Source organism: Leopardus geoffroyi, chromosome A1 (genome assembly GCF_018350155.1).
Source record: "Leopardus geoffroyi isolate Oge1 chromosome A1, O.geoffroyi_Oge1_pat1.0, whole genome shotgun sequence".
NCBI lineage: Eukaryota > Metazoa > Chordata > Mammalia > Carnivora > Felidae > Leopardus > Leopardus geoffroyi.
Window position 1 is genome coordinate 178165012 of NC_059326.1, and position 25868 is coordinate 178190879.

Sequence of the window (25868 nt, forward strand, 5' to 3'; positions counted from 1 at the left end):
TGTATGGTGGGAGATAGTGGTCCAACCTCATTCTTTTGCATGTGGATATCCAGTTGTCCCAGCACCATTTGTTGAAAAGACTACTCTTTCACCACTAGATTGTCTTGGCATCCTTGTCAAAAATAAACTGACTGCAAACATGAGGGTTTATAACTAGATTCTCAACTCTATTTCACTGACCTATATGTCTGTCCTTATGAAAGTACTACACTGTCCTGATTGTTGTTACTTGGTATTAAGTTGTAAAATGGGGAAGGGAGTGTTCCTATTTTCAAGATTGTTTTGGCTGTTCTTGGTCCTTTGAATTCCCATATGAATTTTAGGATAAGCTTGCCAACTCCTGCTAGCTAAGATAGCTAAGATTTTGATAAAGATTGTGTTGAAGCTATAGATCAATCTGTGGAACATTGCCATCTTAACAGTAAGTCTTCTGGTTCATGACCATGGAATAGAATATCTTTTCATTTATTAGGTTTTCTTTCATTTATTCCAACAACGTTTTGTAGTTTCTAGTTGATAAGTTTTGCACTTCTTTTGTTAAACTTATTCTTAAGCATTTAATTATTTTCATGCTATTGTGAATGAAATGTTTTGTTCATTTAAATTACAGGTTGTTTACTGCAAGTATATAAAAACCAATTGTGTTGTCTATTCTGCACACTTACTGCTTTCTAAAATTAGTCTAATAGTATTTCTGCTGATTAAAATTTTTTATATTCAAGTCATGCCATCTGTGAAGAGATACAGTTTTAAGTTTTACTTCTTCTCTTCCAAATGGGGTGCCTTTATTTCATTTTATTGCCCACTTTCCCTGACCAGAACCTCTAGTACAATGTTTAACGTAAGTAACGAGACATTCTTGTCTTGCTCTTGATCACAGAGGAAAGTATTTATAAGTTGTTAGATTCAGTCAGCCTGTATTTCTTTAGTTTAGTTAATTTGTTTCTTTTGGTTTTTTTTTGTTTTTTTTTTTTTTTTTTGCATCTATATTCGTAAGAAATATTGGTGAGTACTTTTTTTCTATTTCTATGGTCCTGGTACCAGGGTAAAATGGCCTCATTGAATGAGCTGGGAAGTATCCCCTCCTCTTCTACTTTTTGGAAGCGTTTATAAAGAATTGGTATTAATAATTAAAATAAATTGCTTAAAAATAATTTTAATAAATAATATAATTTATATTATAATTATTATATAATAAATAATATAATTTAATAAATTTTAATAAATAATTAATTAAAATAATTAATAATTGGTATTAATTCTTTGAATGTCTGGTAGAAATCACTAGGAAGTCCATCTGGGCCTGGACTCTTCTTTGTGGGCAGTCTCATTAGAATTCAATCTCTTTAGCTGTTACACTTCTATTCAGATTTCTGTATTTTCTTGAATAAGTTTAAGTAGTTTATGTCTTTTTGGAAATGTAACCATTCCATCTAAGTTATCTAACTTAATGGCATTCAAATGTTCATAATATTCCATTATAATCATTTTTATTTCTGGAAGGTCAATAGTAATGTCTTCTGTTTCATTCCTGATTTTACTACTTTTGAGACTTTTCTCTTTTTTTGTCAATCTAGCTAAAGGTATGTCAATTTAGTATTTATAAAGAACCAAGTTTGGATTTCACTGACTTTTGCTATTGTTTTAAATTTCTATTTCATTAATTTCTACTCTAATCTTTATTATATCCTTTCTTCTGCTTGCTTTAGGTTTAATTTCTTTTTATTCTTCCAGTGTGTTAAGGTGAAAGGTTGGGCCACTTATCTAAGATATTTTTCGATTTTAATTAAGGTCTTTATAAATATAAATTTACCCCTAAATACTGCTTTAGCTAATTTTGTAAGGTCTGGTATGTGTCTTCATTTTCTTTCACCTGAAAGTATTTCTTAATTCCCTTGTGATTTTTCTTCTTTGACTCATTAGTCATTTAGAACTGTGTTGGAAGTCCTAGTCTCAGCAATCAGACAACAACAACAAAAAAAACGAAAGGCATCCAAACCGGAAAGGAGGAGGTCAAACTTTCACTCTTTGCAGATGACATGATACTCTATATGGAAGACCTAAGACTCCACCAAAAAACTGCTGGAACTGATATATGAATTCAGCAAAGTCACAGGATATAATATCAATGTACAGAGATCGGTTGCATTTCTATACACAAATAATGAAGCAGCAGATAGAGAAATCAAGGAATCAATCCCATTTACAATTGCACCAAAAGGCATAAAATACTTAGGAATAAACCTAACCACAGAGGTGAAAGATCTATACACTGAAAACTATAGAAAGCTTATGAAAGAAACTGAAGAAGACACAAAGAAATGGAAAAACATTCCGTTCTCATAGATTAGAAGAACAAATATTGTTAAAATGTCAATACTATCCAAAGCCATCTATATATTCAATGCAATCCCTATCAAAATAACACTAGCATTCTTCACACAGCTAGAACAATTCTAAAATTTGTATGGAACCAGAAAAGACCCTGAATTGCCAAAGTAATGTTGAAAAAGAAAACCAAAGCTGGAGGCATCACAATTCCAGACTTCAAGCTGTATTACAAAGCTGTAATCATCAAGACAGTATGGTACTAGCATAAAAACAGACACACAGACCAATGGAACAGAACAGAGAACCCAGATATGGACCCACAAATGGATGGCCAACTAATCTTTGATAAAGCAGGAAAGAACATCCAGTGGAAAAAAGATAGTCTCTTCAGCAAATGGTGCTGGGAAAACTGGACAGCAACATGCAGAAAAATGAACCTGGGCCACTTTTTCACACCATACACAAAAATTGACTCAAAAATGGATGAAACACCTAAATGTAAGACAGAAAGCAATCAAAATCCTAGAGCAGAGAATAGGCAACAACCTCTTTGACCTCGGCCACAGCAACTTCTTACTTGACATGTCTTTGGAGACAAGGGAAACAAAAGTCAAAATGAACTACTGGGACCTCATCAAGATAAAAAGCTTCTGCACAGTGATGGAAACAATCAGCAAAACTAAAAGGCAACCGATGGAATGGGAGAAGATATTTGCAAATGATATGTCAGATAAAGGGTTAGTATCCAAAATCTATAAAGAACTTATCAAACTCATCACCCAAAAAACAAATTTCCCAGTGAAGAAATGGACAAAAGACATGAATAGACACTTCTCCAAGGAAAACATCCAGATGGCTAACAGGCACATGAAATGATGCTCAACACCACTCATCATCAGAGAAATACAAATCAAAGCCACCTCACACCTGTCAGAATGGCAAAAATTAACAACTCAGGCAACAACAGATGTTGGCAAGGATGCAAAGAAAGGGGAACCCCTTTTGCACTACTGGTGGGAATGCAAATTGGTGCAGCCACTCTGGAAAAGAGTATGGAGGCTCCTCAAAAAATTAAAAATAGAACTACCCTACGACCCAGCAATTGCGTTACTAGGTATGACCCAAAGGATATTAAAATGCTGATTCGAAGAGGCACATGCATCCCAATGTTTATAGCCACTCTATCGTCAATAGACAAAGTATGGAAAGGGCCCAAATGTCCATTGACTGATGAATGGATAAAGAAGATGTGGTATATATATATATACGATAGAATTGGTGAGCAAAAAAGGATGAAATCTTGCCATTAGCAACACATGGATGGAACTAGACTGTATTATGTTCAGTGAAGTAAGTCAGTCAGAGAAAGACAAATATCCTATGATTTCACTCATATATGGAATTTAAGAAACAAAACAGATTAACAGAGGAAAAGAGAAGCAAAAATAATATAAAAACAGAGAGGGAGACAAAACGTAAGAGACTCTTAAATACAGAGAACAAACTGAGGGTTGTTGATGGGTGTTGGGTGGGGGGATGGGCTAAATGGGCGATGGGCATTAAGGAGGGCACTTGTTGGAATGAGCACTGGGTGCTATATGTAAGTGATGAATCACTAAATTCTATTCCCGAAATTATTATTATACTATATGTTAACTAACTTGGATTTAAATACAATACAAAACAATACAACACAATACAATACAATACAATACAATACAATACAATACAATACAATACAATGGTTCAATTTCCACATACTCTGAGTTATCCACATTTCTTTCTGTTATTGATTTCTATGTACTCCATTTTGATTAAAGAACATACTTTGTACTATTTCAATTCTTTAAAATTTATTGAGTCTTGTTTTTTGATTGAGCATATGGTCTATCTTGGGCAATATTCTGTACATACTTGATAAGAATGTATATTCTGCTGTTGCTGGGTGTAGTGTTCTATAGCCGTCTGTGGTCTAGTTGGTTTATAGCATTGTTCAAGTCTATAGCATTGTTCAAGTCTAGTTGGTTTATAGCATTGTTACAGACCTTCTACATAGTTGTTCTAGCCATTATTAAAACCAGGTCATTAAAGTCTTCAACTATTATTATTATTTCTGTCAGCTTTTGTTTCATGTGTTTTGGGCTTCTGTTGTTATGTACATATATGTTTATAATTGCTACATCTTTCTCATCAGTTGACCCTTCTATTATTACAAAATGTTCCTCTTTATTCCTAGTGACGTTTTTTTTTGTTTTAAAGTCTATTTTATCTGGTATTGGTATAGCCACTCCATCTTTTTCATATGGTTGCTGTCTATATGATATATGCTTTGCCATCCTTGTACTTTTGACCTATTTGTATCCTTGACTTTAAAACGTGCATTCTACAGATAGCATGTGCAACATTATTTTTTTAAAACTCCAGTCTAATAATCTCTGCTACTCGTTGGCTTGCATAACCCATTCTAAATTTAATGTTATTATTGATACTGTAAGATCTATATCTGACATTTTTGTCATGTTTCTTTTCCTCTAGCCTTCCTGTACTGCTTTCTTTTACATTAAATAATTTCTAGTGTAACATTTTAATAACTTTACTTTCAATAATTTTTTACTATACATTTTTTAGTAATTTTCTGCAGAGTTTCCCTAGGGGCTCGCCATATACATTTTACCAGAATCTACCTCAGATTGATACTTAGTTCCAATGAGATAAAGAAATGTTATTCCTATATGGCTCTATTCTTTTTTTTCCCTTTTTGTCATATTATTACTACACGATAAAACTATTACAACTTTAGGGCGCCTGGGTGGCGCAGTCGGTTAAGCGTCCGACTTCAGCCAGGTCACAATCTCGCGGTCCGTGAGTTCGAGCCCCGCGTCAGGCTCTGGGCTGATGGCTCAGAGCCTGGAGCCTGTTTCCGATTCTGTGTGTCTCCCTCTCTCTCTGCCCCTCCACCGTTTATGCTCTGTCTCTCTCTGTCCCAAAAATAAATAAACGTTGAAAAAAAAATTTAAAAAAACTATTACAACTTTATATATTATACACCCAGCAATAAATCATGACAATTATTTCTTCATTTAACTTTATATCTTTTAGTGAAGTTGACAGAAAGAGAGCAAAAACGTATGTTTGAAGTGTTTGTTATATTAACATTCTTATTTACCATTTTTGGTTTTTTATTGGTTCCTGTGGATTTGACTTGCCATCTTGTGTCATTTCCTTAGCCCCAAACGTTGCTCCTACCTATCGTCCTTGTGCTGTTATTGGCAAATATATTACATATTATATATATATATGTCATCAATTCAGTGTGTATGTATATAAAATACATAATTGTTTTATATAATTGCTTTTTAAAATCAGTTAAGAGAAAAATGTACTATATTTTATAATTGCTTAATTACCTTCACTAGTGTTCTTTGTTTTATTGTGTGGATTTATCTGAGGTCACTTGCTTTCGGCCTGAAGTACTTCCTTTAGTATTTTTCTTTTTTTTTTTTTAATTTTTTTTAATGATTATTTATTTTTGAGAGATAGAGACATGGCATGAGTGGGGGAGGGGCAGAGAGAGGGAGACAGAGAATCTGAAGCAGGTTCCAGGCTCCAAGCTGTCAGCACAGAGCCTGACATGGGGCTTGAACTCACGAGCTGTGAGGTCATGACCTTAGCTGAAGTCTGACGCTCAGCCGACTGAGCCACCCAGGTTCCCCCTTTAGTATTTCTTATAAGGCAACTCTGAAAGCAATGAATTCTCTGTTTTTGTTTCCCTGGCAATATCTTTACTTTTCCTTTCATTTTTATTATTATTGTTTTTTTATAAAAATTTTTTACATTTATTTTTTAAATATATGAAATTTATTGTCAAATTGGTTTCTATACAACATCCAGTGCTCATCCCAAAAGATGCCCTCCTCAATACCCATCACCCACCCCCCATCAGCCCACAGTTTGTTCTCAGTTTTTAAGAGTCTCTTATGCTTTCGCTCTCTCCCACTCTAACCTCTCTCTCTTTTTTTTTTTTTCCTTCCCCTCCCCCATGGGTTCCTCTTAAGTTTCTCAGGATTGACATAAGAGTGAAAACATATGGTATCTGTCTTTCTCTGTATGGCTTATTTCACTTAGCATAACACTCTCCAGTTCCATGCACGTTGCTACAAAGGGCCATATTTCATTCTTTCTCATTGCCCTGTAGTACTCCATTGTGTGTATATAAACCACAATTTCTTTATCCATTCATCAGTTGATGGACATTTAGGCTCTTTCCATAACTTGGCTATTGTTGAGAGTGCTGCTATAAACATTGGGGTACAAGTGCCCCTATGCATCAGTACTCCTGTATCCCTTGGGTAAATTCCTAGAAGTGCTACTGCTGGGTCATAGGGCAGGTCTATCTTTAATTTTTTGAGGAACCTCCACACTATTTTCCAGAGTGGCCGCACCAGTTTGCATTCCCACCAACAGTGCAAGAGGGTTCCTGTTTCTCCACATCCTCTCCAGCATCTATAGTCTCCTGATTTGTTCATTTTGGCCACTCTCGTGTGAGGTGATATCTGAGTGTGGTTTTGATTTGTATTTCCCTGATGAGGAGCGACATTGAGCATCTTTTCATGTGCCTGCTGGCCATCTGGATGTCTTCTTTAGAGAAGTGTCTATTCATGTTTTCTGCCCATTTCTTCACTGGATTATTTGTTTTTCGGGTGTGGAGTTTGGTGAGCTCTTTATTATTTTGGATACTAGCCCTTTGTCCGATATGTCATTTGCAAATATCTTTTCCCATTCCATTGGTTGCCTTTTAGTTTTGCTGATTGTTTCCTTTGCTGTGCAGAAGCTTTTTATCTTCATGAGGTCCCAATAGTTCATTTTTGCTTTTAATTCCCTTGCCTTTGGGGATGTGTCAAGTAAAAAATTGCTATGGCTGAGGTCAGAGAGGTCTTTTCCTGCTTTCTCCGCTAGGGTTTTGATAGTTTCCTATCTCACATTCAGGTCCTTTATCCATTTTGAATTTATTTTTGTGAATGGTGTGAGAAGTGGTCTAGTTTCAACCTTGTGCATGTTGCTGTCCAGTTCTCCCAGCACCATTTGTTAAAGAGACTGTCTTTTTTCCATTGGATGTTCTTTCCTGCTTTGTCAAAGATGAGTTGGCCATACATTTGTGGGTCTAGTTCTGGGGTTTCTATTCTATTCCATTGGTCTATGTGTCTGTTTTTGTGCCAATACCATGCTGTCTTGATGATGACAGCTTTGTAGTAGAGGCTAAAGTCTGGGATTGTGATGCCTGCTGCTTTGGTCTTCTTCTTCAAAATCACTTTGGCTATTTGGGGCCTTTTGTGGTTCCATATGAATTTTAGGATTGCTTGTTCTAGCTTCGAGAAGAATGCTGGTGCAATTTTGATTGGGATTGCATTCAATGTGTAGATAGCTTTGGGTAGTATTGACATTTGACAATATTTATTCTTTCAACCCATGAGCATGGAATGTTTTTCCATTTCTTTATATCTTCTTCAATTTCCTTCATAAGCTTTCTATAGTTTTCAGCATACAGATCTTTTACATCTTTGGTTAGATTTTTTCCTTGGTATTTATGCTTCTTGGTGCAATTGTGAATGGGATCAGTTTCTTTGTCTTTCTGTTGCTTAATGATTAGTGTATAAGAATGCAACTGATTTCTGTACATTGATTTTGTATCCTGCAACTTTGCTGAATTCATGCATGAATTCACCCAGACTTTGGGTGGAGTCTATCGGATTTTCCGTGTATGATATCATGTCATCTGCAAAAAGTGAAAGCTTAACTTCATCTTTGCCAATTTTGATGCCTTTGATTTCCTTTTGTTGTCTGATTGCTGATGCTAGAACTTCCAACACTATGTTAAACAACAGCGGTGAGGGTGGATATCCCTGTCGTGTTCCTGATCTCAGGGAAAAAGCTCTCAGTTCTTCCCCATTGAGGATGATGTCAGCTGTGAGCTTTTCATAAATGGCTTTTATGATGTTTAAGTATGTTCCTTCTATCCCGACTTTCTCGAGGGTTTTTATTAAGCAAGGATGCTGAATTTTGTCAAATGTTTTTTCTTCATCAACTGACAGGATATGGTTCTTATCTTTTCTTTTATTAATGTGATGTATCACGTTGATTGATTTGCGGATGTTGAACCAGCCCTGCATCCCAGGAATGAATCCCACTTGATCATGGTGAATAATTCTTTTTATATGCTGTTGAATTCGATTTGCTAGTATCTTATTGAGAATTTTTGCATCCATATTCATCAGGGATATTGGCCTGTAGTTCTCTTTTTTTACTGGGTCTCTGGTTTAGGAATCAAAGTAATACTGGCTTCCTAGAATGAGTCTGGAAGTTTTCCTTCCCTTTCTACTTCTTGGAATAGCTTGAGAAGGATAGGTATTAGCTCTGCTTTAAACGTCTGGTAGAACTCCCCTGGGAAGCCATCTGGTCCTGGACTCTTCTTTGTTGGGAGATTTTTGATAACCGATTCAATTTCTTCGCTGGTTATGGGTCTGTTCAAGCTTTCTCTTTCCTCCTGATTGAGTTTTGGAAGAGTGTGGGTGTTTAGGAATTTGTCCATTTCTTCCAGGTTGTCCAATTTGTTGGCATATAATTTTTCATAGTATTCCCTGATAATTGTTTGTATCTCTGAGGGATTGGTTGTAATAATTCCATTTTCATTCATAATTTTATCTATTTGGGTCATCTCCCTTTTCTTTTTGAGAAGCCTGGCTAGAGGTTTGTCAATTTTGTTTATTTTTTCAAAAAACCAACTCTTGGTTTCGTTGATCTGCTCTACCGTTTTTTTAGATTCTATATTGTTTATTTCTGCTCTGATCTTTCTTATTTCTCTTCTTCTGCTGGGTTTAGGCTGCCTTTGCTGTTCTGCTTCTAGTTCCTTTAGGTGTGCTGTTAGATTTTGTATTTGGGATTTTTCTTGTTTCTGGAGATAGGCCTGGATTGCGATGTATTTTCCTACCAGGACTGCCTTCGCTGCATCCCAAAGCGCTTGGATTGTTGTATTTTCATTTTTGTTTGTTTCCATATATTTTTTAATTTCTTCTCTAATTGCCTGGTTGGCCCACTCATTCTTTAGTAGGGTGTTCTTTAACCTCCATGCTTTTGGAGGTTTTCCAGACTTTTTCCTGTGGTTGATTTCAAGCTTCATAGCATTGTGGTCCGAAAGTATGCATGGTATGATCTCAATTCTTGTATACTTATGAAGGGCTGTTTTGCGACCCAGTATGTAATCTATCTTGGGAGAATGTTCCATGTGCACTTGAGAAGAAAGTATATTCTATTGCTTTGGGATGCAGAGTTCTAAATATATCTGTCAAGTCCATCTGATCCAATGTATCATTCAGGGCCCTTGTTTCTTTATTGACCGTGTGTCTAGATGATCTATCCATTGTTGTAAGTGGGGTGTTAAAGTCCCCTGCAATTACCACATTCTTATCAATAAGGTTGCTTATATTTGTGAGTAATTGTTTTATATATTTGGGAGCTCCCGTATTCGGCGCATAGACATTTGTAATTGTTAGCTCTTCCTGATGGATACACCCTGTAATTATTATATAATGCCCTTCTTCATCTCGTTACAGCCTTTAATTTAAAGTCTAGTTTGTCTGATATAAGTATAGCTACTCCAGCTCTCTTTTGACTTCCAGTAGCATGATAAATAGTTCTCCATCCCCTCACTTTCAATCTGAAGGTGTCTTCAGGTCAAAAATGAGTCTCTTGTAGACAGCAAATAGATGGGTCTTGTTTTTTTATCCATTCTGATACCCTATGTCTTTTGGCTGGCACATTTAGTCCATTTACATTCAGTGTTATTACAGAAAGATATGAGTTTAGAGTCATTGTGATATCTGTAGGTTTCATGCTTGTAGCGATGTCTCTGGTACTTTGTCTAACAGGATTCCCCCTTAGGATCTCTTGTAGGGCTGGTTTAGTGGTGATGAATTCCTTCAGTTTTTGTTTGTTTGGGAAGACCTTTATCTCTCCTTCTATTCTAAATGACAGATTTGCTGGATAAAGGATTCTCAGCTGCATATTTTTTCTGTTCATCACGTTGAAGATTTCCTGCCATTCCTTTCTGGCCTGCCAAGTTTCAGTAGAGAGATCCATCACGAGTCTTATCGGTCTCCCTTTATATGTTAGAGCACTTTTATCCCTAGCTGCTTTCAGAATTTTCTCTTTATCCTTGTATTTTGCCAGTTTCACTACGATATGTCATACATAAGATCGATTCAAGTTACGTCTGAAGGGAGTTCTCTGTGCCTCTTGGATTTCAATGCCTTTTTCCTTCCCCAGACTAGGGAAGTTCTCAGCTATTATTTCTTCAAGTACACCTTCAGCACCTTTCCCTCTCTCTTCCTCCTCTGGAATACCAATTATGCGTAGATTATTTCTCTTTAGTGCATCACTTAGTTCTCTAATTTTCCCCTCAGACTCCTGGATTTTTTTTTATCTTTTTCTCAGCTTCCTCTTTTTCCATAATTTTATCTTCTAGTTCACCTATTCTCTCCTTTGCCTCTTCAATCCGAGCTGTGGCTGTCTCCATTTTATTTTGCAGCTCATTTATAGCATTTTTTTTAGCTCCTCCTGGCTGTTCCTTAGTCCCTTGATCTCTGTAGCAATAGATTCTCTGCTGTCCTCTATACTGTTTTCAAGCCCAGCGATTAATTTTATGACTATTAATCTAAATTCACTTTCTGTTATATCGTTTAAATCCTTTTTGATCAGTTCATTAGCTGTCGTTATTTCCTGGAGATTCTTTTGAGGGGAATTCTTCTGTTTCGTCATTTTGGATAGTCCCTGGTATGGTGCGGAATTGCAGGGCACTTCCCCTGTGTTGTCTTGAATAACTTGCGTTGGTGGGCGGGGCCAAAGTCAGACCTGATGTCTGCCCTCAGCCCACCGCTGAGGCCACAGTCAGACTGGTGTGTACCTTCTCTTCCCCTCTCCTAGGGGCAGGATTCACTGTGGGGTGGCGTGGCCCACCTGGGCTACTTGCACACTGCCAGGCTTGTGGTGCTGGGGATCTGGCGTATTAGCTGGGGTGGATCGGCAAGGTGCACAGGGGCGGGAGGGGTAGGCTCAGCTCACTTATCCTTCGTGATCTGCTTCGGGAGGGGCCCTGTGGCACCAGGAGGGAGTCAGACCCGCCGCCGCCGGAGGGATGGGTCTGCAGAAGCACAGCATTGGGTGTTTGCGTGGTGCAAGCAAGTTCCCTGGCAGGAACTGGTTCCCTTTGGGATTTTGGCTGGGGGATGGGCGAGGGAGATGGTGCTGGCGAGCGCCTTTGTTCCCCGCCAAGCTGAGCTCTGTCGTCCGGGGCTCAACAACTCTCCTTCCCGTTGTCCTCCAGCCCTCCTGCTCTCCAAGCAGAGCTGTTAGCTTATAACCTTCCAGATGTAAAGTCCGCTTGCTGTCTGAACACACTCCGTCCGGCCCCTCTGCTTTTGCAAGCCAGACTCGGGGGCTCTGCTTTGCTGGCGGGCTGCCCCTCCGACCCGGCTCCCTCCCGCCAGTCCGTGTAGCGCGCACCGCCTCTCTGCCCTTCCTACCCTCTTCCGTGGGCCTCTCGTCTGCGCTTGGCTCCAGAGAATCTGTTCTGCTAGTCTTCTGGTGGTTTTCTGGGTTATTTAGGCAAGTGTGGGTGGAATCTAAGTGATCAGCAGGACGCGGTGAGCCCAGCGTTGTTCTACGCCGCCATCTTCCTAGAGTCCTCACATTTATTTATTTTTGAGAGACAGAGTGAAACAAAGTGAGAGTGGGGAAGAGGCAGAAAGAGAGGAAGACACAGGATCGGAAGCAGGCTCCAGGCTCTGAGCTGTCAGCACAGAGCCTGACACGGGGCTCAAACCCACAGACCTGATCATGACCTGAGTTGAAGACAGATGCTCAACCGACTGAGCCACCCAGGAGACCCTCCTTTCATTTTTAAAGATAGTTTTGCTGGATATGGAATTCTTGGTTACTAGTTCAGCACTCTATGTCATTGAAGGATCTTCTGGCCTCTCCCGTTTCTCAAGACTAGTCAGCTATTAATCTTACTGGTACCCTTCACGTGTAATGAGTTTTTCTCTTTTCTTTTTTGTTTTTATTCAACACTTCCATATGTCACTGGGTGCTCAACACAACAAGTACCCTAATCAACATGACCTGTTTAACTCATCCCCCCACCCACCTCCCTTCTGGTAACTGTGATGAGTAGTTTTTCCCTTGCTGCTAAAATTTTTCTCTTTGTCTTTCAGCATTTTTACTATGATGTGTTCTTAGTGTGGGTCTTTATTGCACTTCTTTGATGTGTAATGCTTTTCACCAAATATGGTTAAGTTTTAAGCCAATATTGCTTTAAGTGTTTTTTTCTGATCCTGTCTCACTTCCTTTTCTGGTATTCTTCTACCAGGTACTCCATGATATTTTGGTGTATTTACTGGTGACCTACAGTTCTCTGAGACTCTGTTCACTTTTCTTCATTCTTTTTTCTCTCTGTGCCTCAACATCTCATTTTCATTTACTGTACTTTCCAACTACAGAATTTCTATTTGTTTCTATTTTTAATAATTTCCATCTCTTTATTTAAATTCTCTATTTGATGACACATTGTTATCATACCTTACTTCACTTACTTCACTAATTTTAACAATATTGAGTCTTCCAATTCATAAACATGATATATATCTATTTATTTAGGCCTCATTTAATTTCTCTCAACGATGTTTTAGAGTTTTCACCCAGTCCAAGAATTTTATACATTTTCGACTTTGTTAGATATTGCTGTTTTCCAAAAATGTTTTACTGGTTTGGATTCCACTAGCAGTGTATAGGAGTGTTAGCTATTTTACTTCATCACAAATACATGCTTTCATCAAACTTTTTAACTATCTCCAGCTAATAGGTATGATATGATTATTGCACTATAGCTTTAATTTGCATTTCCCTTAGTCCATGAAAGGATGAACATTTTTTCATGTTGATTATAAACCGTGATTTCTTTTTCTATAAATTGTTTACTCATATCTTTGGTACACTTTTTTTTTTACTAGGTTGTTCTTCTCTTATTGATTCATAGAAATTGTTTATATAACTGGATATTGATTCTCTTTAAGTTACATGTATTGGGTCTTACCCTGTCTCTAGCTTGTCTTTTTACTTTGTTTACTGTGTATTTTGAGCTGCAGAAATTTTTATTTTTAATATGGGCAGAATTTATCAACCTTTGGGTTTAGAGTTTGGGCTTTTCATGCCTTAAAAAGAAATCCTTCCTCGGGTGCCTGGGTGGCTCAGTCAATTAAGCTGTTAGTGGAGAGCCTGTTTAGGGATTTGGTCTCTCCCTCTCTCTGCCTCTGTCCTGCTCGCCCTCTCTCTCAAAAATAAACATTAAAAAAAAAAAAATCCTTCCTGTCCTTAAATCATAGTCCCCTGCCTTTCACACTAAGAGTCACCAACTTAGGTTTGATTTTTTATATACTGTGAAGTAATAACTCAAAACTTTAAATAGATATAACCAAATGTCCAGCATCCTTTATTTTAATAGTCTGCCTCTTCCTGTACTATTTCAATGTTTAAGTGGGGAGGTAGGTTTTATAATTTTTTATTTATTTGCCCATCTTCCTCTTTAATTAAAAACTTAGAGGACAGATAGACCATTCTATTTGCCATTGTATCCTGGTCTTAGTATATAGTAGTTACTTATTAATATTCATCAGACAGTAAGTAGGAATAGGTGACAGGACAAAAAGTGTAGCACACACAAAGCATGTCACAGAACAGAAAAAAGTGTCAAAAGAAAAGGCTGCAAAGGTACACAAAGTCTAACCATAAGGAACTTATTTATATAATGAGAAACCAGTAAGAATTTTAAGCAGAGAAATTCTGTAAATTTTAAAGTCTGACAAAAGCAAGTATTAAGACAACATACAGCAACATATAATCTGCTGGGAGAGGGAAAACAGGCTATTCTAACATTTAAGAGAGCAACTTGGTAATATCTTGTAAAGCTGAAGTGATGTACCATCTACAGCCCAGCAATTCTACTCCCAGTATTTACCTTCAAGATACTCATACACATGCATGAGGAAATAGGTAATTGAATGTTTACTGGAGTATTTTTTATAAACTTTAAAACTGGACTGAAAAAAAAATAAAAAAAATAAAATAAAATTGGAAACAACCTAGTGTATATTAACAGAAAAATGAATACATAATGGCACAATAATATACTGTAATACCATTCAGTAATTAAATTAGAACTATACGTATCACCATGGATAAATCTCAAAAACAATGTGGATCAAAACCAGCAAGTTCCTGCATACTAATTTTCTATAGAGTTAACAGTACTAGGTTTTGTTTATAAGTACATAGAAATGTGGGACCAGAACACAATCATGCATGAAAACAACATGAAATTTAGGACAGTGGTTACTTTGGCACAAGAAGAACAGAATCAGAGCAGCAACAGGCCATTAATGTTTAATTTAAAAATATACAGATATGAAGCAAATAGGGCAAGGTATTCAGATTTGACAAAGATGGGTGTGAGTGTCCATTACATTATTTTCCCTGGTTCTCTACTGAAGAAAATATTACTTTGGTGGCAGTATGGAAAATGGATTGGAGTGGGGAAAATGCAAGAAGGAAACAAAGAGGACAATGAGATCTGAAATCCAGTGAGAAATGACAAGCAGTAACAATGAGGATAAAAATGAAGGGGACTGAGAAGAATGAAACAGAGATATTTAGAAAATAAAATCAACATGATTAGGTGACAGATCAGATATAAGAAGTAAGAACAAAGGGGACATTTTGAGTTCACAGTCATTCTTCCTCAAAATAGGGAAGTAGGTGGAAAGGGTTTCAGGAGATAGTTCCTGTTTAGGACCTATTGAGATTGAAGGGGGCCTGTTCAATATCCCAGTGAAAGATCCAACAGGAAGCAATACAGCAAAGTGATCAGCAGAACAGGCTCTGTTATCAGGTGTCCTAGTTCAAATCCAGATTCAACCACTTAAATACATCACTAATTATTCCAGACCTCAGTTTCCAAGTCTGTAAAAAGGGATGGGGAAGTGTTAATAAAAAACAGCTATTCCCATGCAACTTTTGTGAGATGAAATTAGATGCCTGTCAAGTGCTACGTGAAATCTTTGGTAGACTACTGCTTCAATAAATGCCTACAGCTATCATTTGTGGCTCTTGCTTCTCATATATAGCACATACTTCTATTCTGTGCATCACTTAGGACTCTTTGCACTTACTTGATGCATATGTAAAAAATTCAAGATAGATAACAGTACACCTTATTTAAACTTGAACAATTTCACTAAAGTCAGCATCATTTTCCAACTCAAGAACATACCTTTTATCACATGAAAGTTTATCAAGTGGGAGATTTAGACTCAAATCCCGTGGAATTCTACTAAATATATACATTCAACCACTATCTAGTAGAAAATACATAAGTAATATGCCATGCACTTGGAAGTGATAATAAAAAAGGTGGAGACAGTCCTAACCCAAATTAGAGTCAAAATATGTTTTGCTAACAAATGATTACAATGCAGTGTAATAACGCTAAAAAAAGGGGGGAATTACAGGTTGCTATAGAACACATAAAAGGAATTCTCCCAGAATTTAAGAAGGTCATCTTAAAGGATGGGGTATCTGATGTGAAAGATAAAGTAGGAGTCAGCAGAGTAAGGCAGAAAAGTGAAAGTCTGATTCAAAAGAAATAGTGTTCTAGGCAGAGGAAACATTTTGCCCAAAGGCCTAGAATCTACAGAGAACACAGACTGTTGACGAAGCTGAAAAAAGTTTAGTACACATAAAGTATGTAGTACAAGTATGGAGGACTGAGGCATGAAACTGGTGACATACATAGAAAAGAGACTGGGAAGAACTTTGTAAGTCACATTCCATATGATCCAATTAAATGAGCTAATGCTTAAGAGGGTCTAGGACAGCTCCTAATACAAAATAAGTACCCACTAAATATTACTTTAGTGCAATCTAACTCTTAACTAACACTTTCCCCTTTTTTGCCACAATTTGGAATGTGGCAATATACTCACCAAAAAATATATATATATATTTTCCATCTGGTCTTCCTTGGGTTGGTTGCCAGAAAACTAGTATGTAGAGAACTTACAAATGTGTTAGGTGGTCTGTTGCATTTGTGAAATGTTATTGTGAAAACAGTAACACCAACTTTGAAAAAAACAAACAAAACAATACCAACTCTGCAGGATTACTGTTAAGGACTAGAGGAGTGTGAAGAGATCCTAAAAAAGAGTGCCAGGGCACATATCAAAGACTCTCCAAAACCTCCTCAAACTTCCTATTAAGGCAGATTGGCAGACAAGCCAGAGAAAAAGAAAGCAGAAAGCTCTGGTTTCCCTTTAGGGTTATGCAGTAGGAATGCCTTAAAAATAAGATTGCTGTTGGACTAAACACTTTTTGGTAAGGAAAGATGCATACACCAAAAATGTTAAATTACAATGACCAGTCTGATGATGTGTTTATTTTTTCCTAATATGTAAGCTCTTTCAAAAAAGAAAAGTTGACCTTCCATAATTCACTTTTTTCATATTACCTTGTATTAAAGGATATATAAATATATCTGTCTTTTCCTGTGACTGTTTGTTGATATCTACAATTCTCACATATATATAAAATATACATATATATTTTAATACAACAAATAAAAATTGGGGGGAAAAACTCCTAAATCCCATTGCTCTAAACAACTAATCTCATCTTACATATTTCTTTCCAAGTATTTTAAACACAATTAATTTGAAGGCTTTTCTACTCCATATTACACTATTCTGATTTAAGATCCAGACCAAATACTGGGTTAGCAATGTCTGAAGAGTATTTGTATTCATTTTTGTGAAAGCAAAACGGCAAACTCTCTGGGTACATTTAAAATAAGACAATTTATCATAATTTGATTTACTTTCAACCTTCAAGTAACACATCTGGGATTTTAAAAGAGGCACCCTGTATAAATTTCATACCATGTAATTTTTGTCTGATTCTAATTTGTTTTACTATCCAACTAAAACATTTATTTCTAGTTCTCCCTAATGGTCTCATTCAATAGCAGCTAAATTCTAAGAAATTTTTACTGAAATTAATCCTAATTGGCAAGAAAATATCACAATATATTTGACTAAGGAAGCATCAAGCTACATCACTTTCTTAAAAAGCAAGTTAAACAAACCTGAAATAAACCAAAGGGTAATATTAACAAAATCAAACAAAAATTTCCCATTATACAACTATTGTGAACAGAAAACCATAAATGTACTGAAGGTTAAGCCAAATTTCCCAGGGGATAAGAAGCTTAGTTCTATATAAAAAGCTTACTCTAAATATTTCAAGTTAGAAATCCTTCAACATTACTAATAAAAACTATAAATCCAAAGGAGGTAAGACTATCCTTAGGACTTCTCTTGCAGACAAGATTTGGAAAGAGTTACTATTACAGAAGAAGAAAACGTCATAGATTTTACTCAGTGTCACAAGTACTACTAAATATCTGGTTAGGGTTCACATAAATGCCTTCAATAATCCCTCATTATGCCTTAGGATCAATTCATCTAAATTTGCTGAAGCTAAAACTTCAATTATCATACTATGGTGTGATTTAACTGTGGCCTCTCAAAGACATGTCTAGCTCTCCTGGTCCCCATCACTTACGTAAAAATGCTGAGCAATGAGCAAAAAATATACTGGAAACCACATAAAGAAGTAAGTGTCCAAAAAATTCCAGAACTACAAAAAGAATAAATCTTTTGTTTCAAACCTTGAAATAAATATAATAAGGCAAAATCTATTAAAGTGTTTTAAATAATCTTAACTATTTAATGACTAGCCACATAAAAATAATATTCACTAACTCTCCCAACCTTTGAAGAAAATGGTAAATCTAGGCATAAAACAAGCAAATTAATCTCACAGTGTTTTCAATACCAATTAATTAATCAATTTCAATTGATCAATTAAATTTCTTAGGTAGAAATTACCCAAATATATCATTCAGCTTAAAGCTATTGTATGTGAGCATCTTTATTCATTTTCAGTAACATTTTTTTTAAAAATCTCTAGTAAAAACCTACCTTTGAGGTTCTTTGAAGTTGATCACCAACATATGTTTTACGAAACTGATCCAAGAACCACAGAATTGCAAGCTCTATTTTCTCATTAGAACACTGAGGTAATCCGGTATCCATTAAAGATATAAGCTGAAAAACTCTTTTCATGAAGGAGAAAAAAAGGCTTCAGTAAAAATTCTTGGAGAAACAACATTAAAACATTTATTGTCAATGCAATGTAATACATAATCACTGTAAAAAATGGAAAAATACAAAAGCTTATAAAGAAGATAATTTAAAACCATGTGAAATTCTACTTCTAAGATATACTACAATTTGGTCTAATTGCATCTAGTCTTTTTCCTAAAACACATACCTACATATATATGCATAGAAAGCTATAAGGACATACACTTATTATTTTACTAAAACTTTATATAGAATGCATATAACATACACATATAAATATATAATATGTATATATAGATATAAATAAACACCTATAGATATATATGCATGCATAAATACAAATTAATATCTATATCCATATAAAATTTTAGTAAAGGAAAAACGATATTGAATGTGTAGTTTTGTATTTTACCTTTTTATTAAACCTTATGTTTTTATATAATTATGTATTTGGGAGTCACATGACTCAAATATTAAAACAATCAAGAGATACACCAATCAAGTTATATCACTTTTTCAATGAATAATAAAAATTTTACCTGAAATAACTTACAAGATGATCTTAATAAAATCAAGTATTTTTTTTAAGTTGGCTCCATGCCCAGCATAGAGCTCACTTTGGGACCTGAACTCACAACTCTGAGATCAAGACCTGAACTGAGATCAAGAGTCGGATGCTCAACTGCCACCCAGGAGCCCTAAAATCAAATATTTTTAATACAGGTATGCAACTATTATTACCAGATAATCATAAATGAACTAAAGGCTAAGTTAAATTTCCTAGAGAAAAAGTTTAACTCAATATAATGAAAAGCTTAGTCTAGAATTTTCAAAAGAGAAATCCTTCTATTATCTATTTTCATTAAAAATGGGCGCCTGGGTGGCTCAGTCAGTTGAGCGTCCGACTTCGGCTCAGGTCATGATCTCACGGTCCGTGAGTTCAAGCTCCGCGTCAGGCTCTGTGCTGACAGCTCAGAGCCTGGAGCCTACTTCGGATTCTGTGTCTCCCTCTCTCTCTGCCCCTAACTCACTTGCATTCTGTCTCTGTCTCTCTCAAAAAAATAAATAAATAAACATTAAAAAAACTTAAAAAAAAATTTCCAGTGGACGGCTAAGCGCCTAGTATTAAGAAAATCTGTTTATTTTAATAATCTTTCTAAGAGCTACGAGTACAAGTTGTTGAGGAACAGCACCTTTGTCTCCTTTTTCTAACTGCACAAAGGCACTGGTGCCTAGCCAACCCACACACTTCCTTCCATGCATGCACACAGGAACACTGTTAATAGTTTATGTGTCCTTCCGGAGATTTTTTTAACTGTATATACAGGCAAATATGACTAAATATTCTCCTCTCAACTCTTTTAAACATATGGAACGTACACTATACTTATGGTTCCAAACCTAGCTTGTTCCATTTAATAACTGATCTTAAGATCTTTCCATGTCAGACATCAAGAGTTTCCTCATTCTCTCTTGCAGCTGTTTAACATTTCATTGTAGAAATATACCATAATATTTTCAAACATGCCCCTACACATGGGCACTGAAGTTAAGAATTTTTTGCTGTTGCAAAATTGCTGCAATTAGCCATCTTATACAATCATTTCACACATGTACAGCTACAATATATGCTTCTAACAGTGAAACAACTAGTTTAAAGAATATAAACTTTTATAACGTTGATGATTATTAGCATATTGCTCTCCACAGAAACTGAAACAATTTATCTATCATCAGTCTAGGAGAGTGTCTGTATACACTCATATAAGATAATTCGGATGATATGAAAATTTAAAATTTATTAATATCTGAAAAATGTATCTCAGTACAGTTTTATTTTGTATTTCTGTCACGTACATGAGGTTAAAATTTTTCCGTGTTTTTAAGCCATATATATGTCCTTTCCTGTGACCTGTTTGTTCATATCCTTTGCCAATTCTTTCTATTGGGCTCTCTTTTCTTTGCTGATTTCTAGAAATTCTTTACACACACACGCACACACACACACACACACACACACACACACACATATACACATATATTAGAAAACTGAGCCCTTTGCCTATGTAATGTGATTAATGCCATACAGAAGTTTTTGTTAGGTTTTTATTATGCAAAATTTTTTATCAGGTTTTCTTTTATGATTTTACATAATAAAAAGGTCTTCTTCCTGAATATAAGGTATTTTTATGTTTCTTTTCTTTTCTTTTTTTACATTTACCTCTCTGATACATTTGAACTTATCTTGAACACATCTTGTGAGATATGGATCAACATTATTTTTTCCCAGATGGCTACCCAGGTGTTTCAACACCATTTCTGTCTTGTATAGTCTATCTTTTGCTCACCATTTCAATTATATCCCTTATCATATAGACTAGGTTCATGTATGCATTCAGATTACTTTACTGGACCTTTTATTCTGTTCTAGCACCTAACTAAATATATCTCGATCAATTATTTTTTTCATATTATTTAACTTTTCCAAAACATTATTTTTAATAGATGTATAATATTAAGACTATGTCAAAATCTAACCATCTCATTTTGAATATAAATTCCTATTTCAGGGAAATAGAACTACTTCCAATGAATTCTACAAAGTATCTAAGTTATAGCATATGAAGTTCTTTTAAAAAGTTAGTACTGGGGCACCTGGGTGGCTCAGTCATTTAAGCATCTGACTTTGATCTCACGGTTCATAGGTTCAAGGCCCATGTCAGGCTCCACACTGCCAGCATTGAGCCTGCTTGGGATTCTCTCTCTCCCACTCTCTCTCAGCCCCTCCCCCTCCAAAATAAATATATAAACTTAAACAAATTAAAAAGTTGGTAATTCTTGCCAAAGTGTTATGAAATAATATGATGAATACCATTTTATGGTTATTATTTCCTATATTTATATTATTTAAAAGTAACTTTCACCTACCAAATATTTTTAATACCATTAAAATTTATGAAGGTAAAGTTACTGAAGATTACATTTAAGAATTAGGTTACTATAACCGGTTGTTTGGTTTTTTTTTCCTAAGAAGATGTATTTGTTCTGTAATTTTTAGAGGAGTGACAAAGCTTTTAGTCTGGGTATTTTTTAATTAGCAGATTGTTGGAGTAATTTTTAAATAAATAGATATATTCAGCAAACTGTGTCTAGATCCAGGTGAGTTTTCAAGTGACTTAAACAGGCATATCTTGTTTCTGAATTCTTTATTGAGTGGGACCTCCCTTTTCCTACTCTAGCTCTCTGTTGGTTCTATGTACTTTCTCTTGTTTACTTTTATTTCCTTTTTATAGCATACATTCCAAAATCCTAGGAAGATGTGAAACCAAAAGACAGTTTGTTGGGATGTCTTTACAACTCGTATTAAGCTGGTGATTTGCATTTGCCTAAAAGGCAATGGCATCCCAGCAGGAAAGCAGGAAAGAGTTCCCAGCAGGGTACAGGATCCATTTGTCAAAGAAGTTTTGGTAGTTGTACCAGAAGTTCAGTTGCAAAAGCCTAAGGTCCAAATAACCACGGCTTACACAATATGGGTATTTATTTCTCACTCAAGCAAATATCCAAGGCAGTCCTCCAGGACTAGTTAGCCCTCCACAGTGCATCAGGGATTCAGGTTCCTCACATCTTGTTGTTACATTTGCCTCCATTCACACAATCACTTTGTGGCCTAAGATGGCTTCTTCAGCTCCACCCAACAGGTCCACACATCTGGCACACACCACATTCACTTACGTCTGACTGCCTAGAACACAATCACTTAACCATACCTAGCTGCAAGAGAATCTAATAAATCTGGTCTTTATTCAGGTGGCCACATACCCACCATAAGAATCAGGTATTCTATTACTGCAGAAGAAGGGAAGAAGAAATGCTGGACAGCTAGTAACCTCTGCCACAGTGTCCTTCAAAGATCTGTGGCTACCTCTAAAAGTGCTTAAGAATAAAACTTGCATTATATATATAATATTCACTTCCAGTTTCACTTTATTGTCCTACACATACTGTTTCCTTTATGTCAAATTATTTCTGGTAAAGAGCATGGGGGGAATAAAAAGATAAGTATATCATTAAATAATTTCAATCCAAGTATAAAGCACAGCATTTCAAATTCAAAGAGATGAATTTTGGATAATCAGTTGTTTATATTCCCCTAGATATCCAAATAAATAAGTATTCATTTAGTCAACAAATATCTGAGGGCCTACTATGTGGCAGGTGTGTATCAGGAGTTCAGAATATAAGTGAACAAGACATATATATTCTCAGTCCTCCAGAAACCTATCGTCTATGCAGGGAAAGACATAAAATAAGGAATTAAAGAATGACAAGTACTATCATAAACAGTATAAAAAAATTGGGGAAGATTCTTAACATTCTAGGATGGAAAACGGCAAAGAAAGAGTGTGTGGAGAGAAAGGAGAAAACATGTGTAACTATCCAGAGAACTATCCAGGGAAGAAAAGGCATGGCTCAGTTCAGAGCTAAGGAAAGTTCAATATGGCTACAAAGCAGTCAGATGAAGCTAATGAGACAGGCAGGAGCCAGATTATGAACCTGATGAGCCATGCTGATTTTAAACCCAGTAGCAATGGAAAGTACTTTGCTCAGAGTTTGAGCAAAGCACCTACCTAATCAGATCTGTACTTCAGATTCAGGAAGCCAGAGAGGAAGCAAGGTGTCCACTTAAAACTGTAGCATGAATCCAGGTGAAAGATGATAGGAACTACAACAGCAAGGGCTAGAAACAACTGGACTAAAAGGCATAACTAGAAGGTAGAGCTGACAGTATTTGAAAATGAAGACTACATGGATGCTGGTGAGAGAGAAAAAAGGAAAAGTTAAGAATAACTTCCAGGATTCAGACTTAGGCAATCGAGTAGATGGCAAGGAGACACGCGAAGAGGGTCAGGGCTGGGAGTGGATAGAAGAGAGAAGTTTAATGTTAGCCACTGAATTGAAGACAAACGTGAAACAGAACATGCAAGTGAAACAGTTCAACAGGTATCTGGAAGTTAGAAGATAACAATGACTGCAACACAGAATCACTGAGCAATGCTGAGGGCTCAGCTGAGGTGAAAACTGGCATTCTGATTGACAAATGGTACCTGTATAGAGGTATGCAATTCTTTTGTTATCACTTAACGGGTTAGAGAAAACTCTGAATTCCTTCAGGGTTAAGGTTTTGCCAGGCAGTTGAGGTAAAAATACAACGGTGAACAAAGCAGATAAAGCTTATTCCTTTCCTTACACTAGTGGAATGAGCAAATAAACATAAGGGGTAATAAAGACTAGGAAGAAACTAAACTAGGATAGGGTGTTATTATAGACTGGGAAATCAGAGGAAGAGACAGCTGCATATAGACCTACTTGACTGAAGTGAAGGAGTACCCTATAAACATCTGGAAGAAAGCATTCCTAGCAGAGAAGTGCAGAGGCCCTAAAGTGAGAACATACTGGTAATACTCAAATAGCAAGGAGGCCCTTGTGGTTGGGCTGAATGAGAAAGAGGAGGAAATGAAGTCAGAGAAGTAGTACAAGAGGCTCTGAGCCCTGGCAAGGACTCTGGAATCTGTCACGTGTGTGACAGGAAGCCACTGGAAGCTTATGAACGGAGTAGAGCACCACGATCTAATGGGAAAGAAGCTGAAATCATCCATACGACAGCAGAGTCTGAGAGAGAGAACAAGACTCCGAGCTAGCTGCCAGAGGTTTCATGAGTGATGAGGGATGACTTGGAGAACAGGCCAGAGAAGTGAGGAGAGACGGAGTGGGGGGTGCGGGGGGGTGTGTGACTGAGAAGAATAAGCCTAAAAGCAGCAGTCGCTCTATTAGCACGAGCAAACTGAGAAGACACAGGATGAATAAAACACAGTCTCTGGGTAATCACTCAAGAGGGTTACATTCTGGTAACGAGGAATGAAACGGAAATGACTATAAAATTATCTTTATTTAATTAGAATTGCATGGCCTGAGCACAAATATATTTATTTGCCAAGTTAAAGTAGCATATTTAAATATGTTAAAGTAACATGTTTTAATTATAATTATCACAATATTGGGAGCTTTTATGAATATTAACCTTTTCCTGATAAAATAGCACATAGGTTTCTGGCAGAAGCTTCACGGTCTTCTAATTTGGTATTGTTCCCCCAGGAGTTAAAAAGGTATCATGTAACAATACACAGAAGGCAACAGTATTACAGTTCCAGTTACTTGGAACTTCTTCATATGAAATTGATATTTTAAAATTCTACATAAAACCACATTCTTATTTCATTCAAAATCTCAACATTTCACAACAGATATTTATATTTTTTCTATGCCCCACCTTGATCTTGAATCTGCTTAGCCCTGTTTACATACACACCAACCTCACCACTACCTCTCACCCCATCCCTGGCCTCAACCACTTGTCTTTTGGCTCCAGTAAGATTCACACACTTCCTGCAATTGTAAATCTTTACCCAGGGAAGAGGTGAGGCCTAGGCCAGCTCCAGCCCCTACCTCCCACCCCAACAGGACCAATAGAAGCTCTGGCTTCCCCAGCAATACCTCAAAGAGGCCAGGGAACACAACTATGAAGTATGAAAAGGTTGAGCACCCCGGGAGTAGACACTAACTAGTAAGAAACGGGACACAGAAATAAGCAGACAGAAAAATGCCTTGCCCTTAGTCCCCCATCCTGCCACCACCATGAACTGTTTTGAAACACATTGGTCCATGTGGCCTCTGGGAAAAACTCCTGTAACAGCAAGCAACAAGGTCTGTAATGTACCATCTTATACACTTGATTCTCATTATTCACGGTAGTTATGTTCTCAAAAGGCATTATGAAAACTGTATTAGTCAATACTGAACCACTGTGCTCCCAGAGGAAATACAGGGTTAGGTTCCTGAGGAACACTGGTGACAATGTTTTCATTAACCAATCTAACAAATAACCTTGTTTTATGTGTGTTTCTCTTTAAAGACATCTTATTTATTAATATGTATTGTTGATCATTAACATTGAACTCACAGCTAATAGCACAACTTGGACCTGAATGAGGCTTACTTAATATACGTATTTTTTCTGTAAGGTACTTTACAGCTTTTTTGTTGTGCTTAGGAACATCAGACAGCACTTCAGCACTACATTGGGGACCATTGTAAATAGTAAAACCACCAACAAAAAGCACAAAAACGTGAGAAATATGGCACTAAACAGACAATGTAAAGGACACTTATTTACAG

The 25868-nt window shown here is 36.4% G+C and overlaps 1 protein-coding gene across 5 annotated transcripts in view; it reads right to left on the reverse strand.

Moving 5' to 3' along the window:
• The window catches only part of RANBP17 (RAN binding protein 17), a 330532-nt gene that overhangs the window by 238199 nt on the left and 66465 nt on the right, over positions 1 to 25868 (reverse strand). For all 5 annotated transcript variants that reach the window (XM_045501695.1, XM_045501687.1, XM_045501675.1 and 2 more), the window contains one exon: positions 18471 to 18606. In XM_045501695.1, the coding sequence (XP_045357651.1) occupies positions 18471 to 18606 (136 nt within the window). The remainder of the gene's footprint in view (positions 1 to 18470; positions 18607 to 25868) is intronic.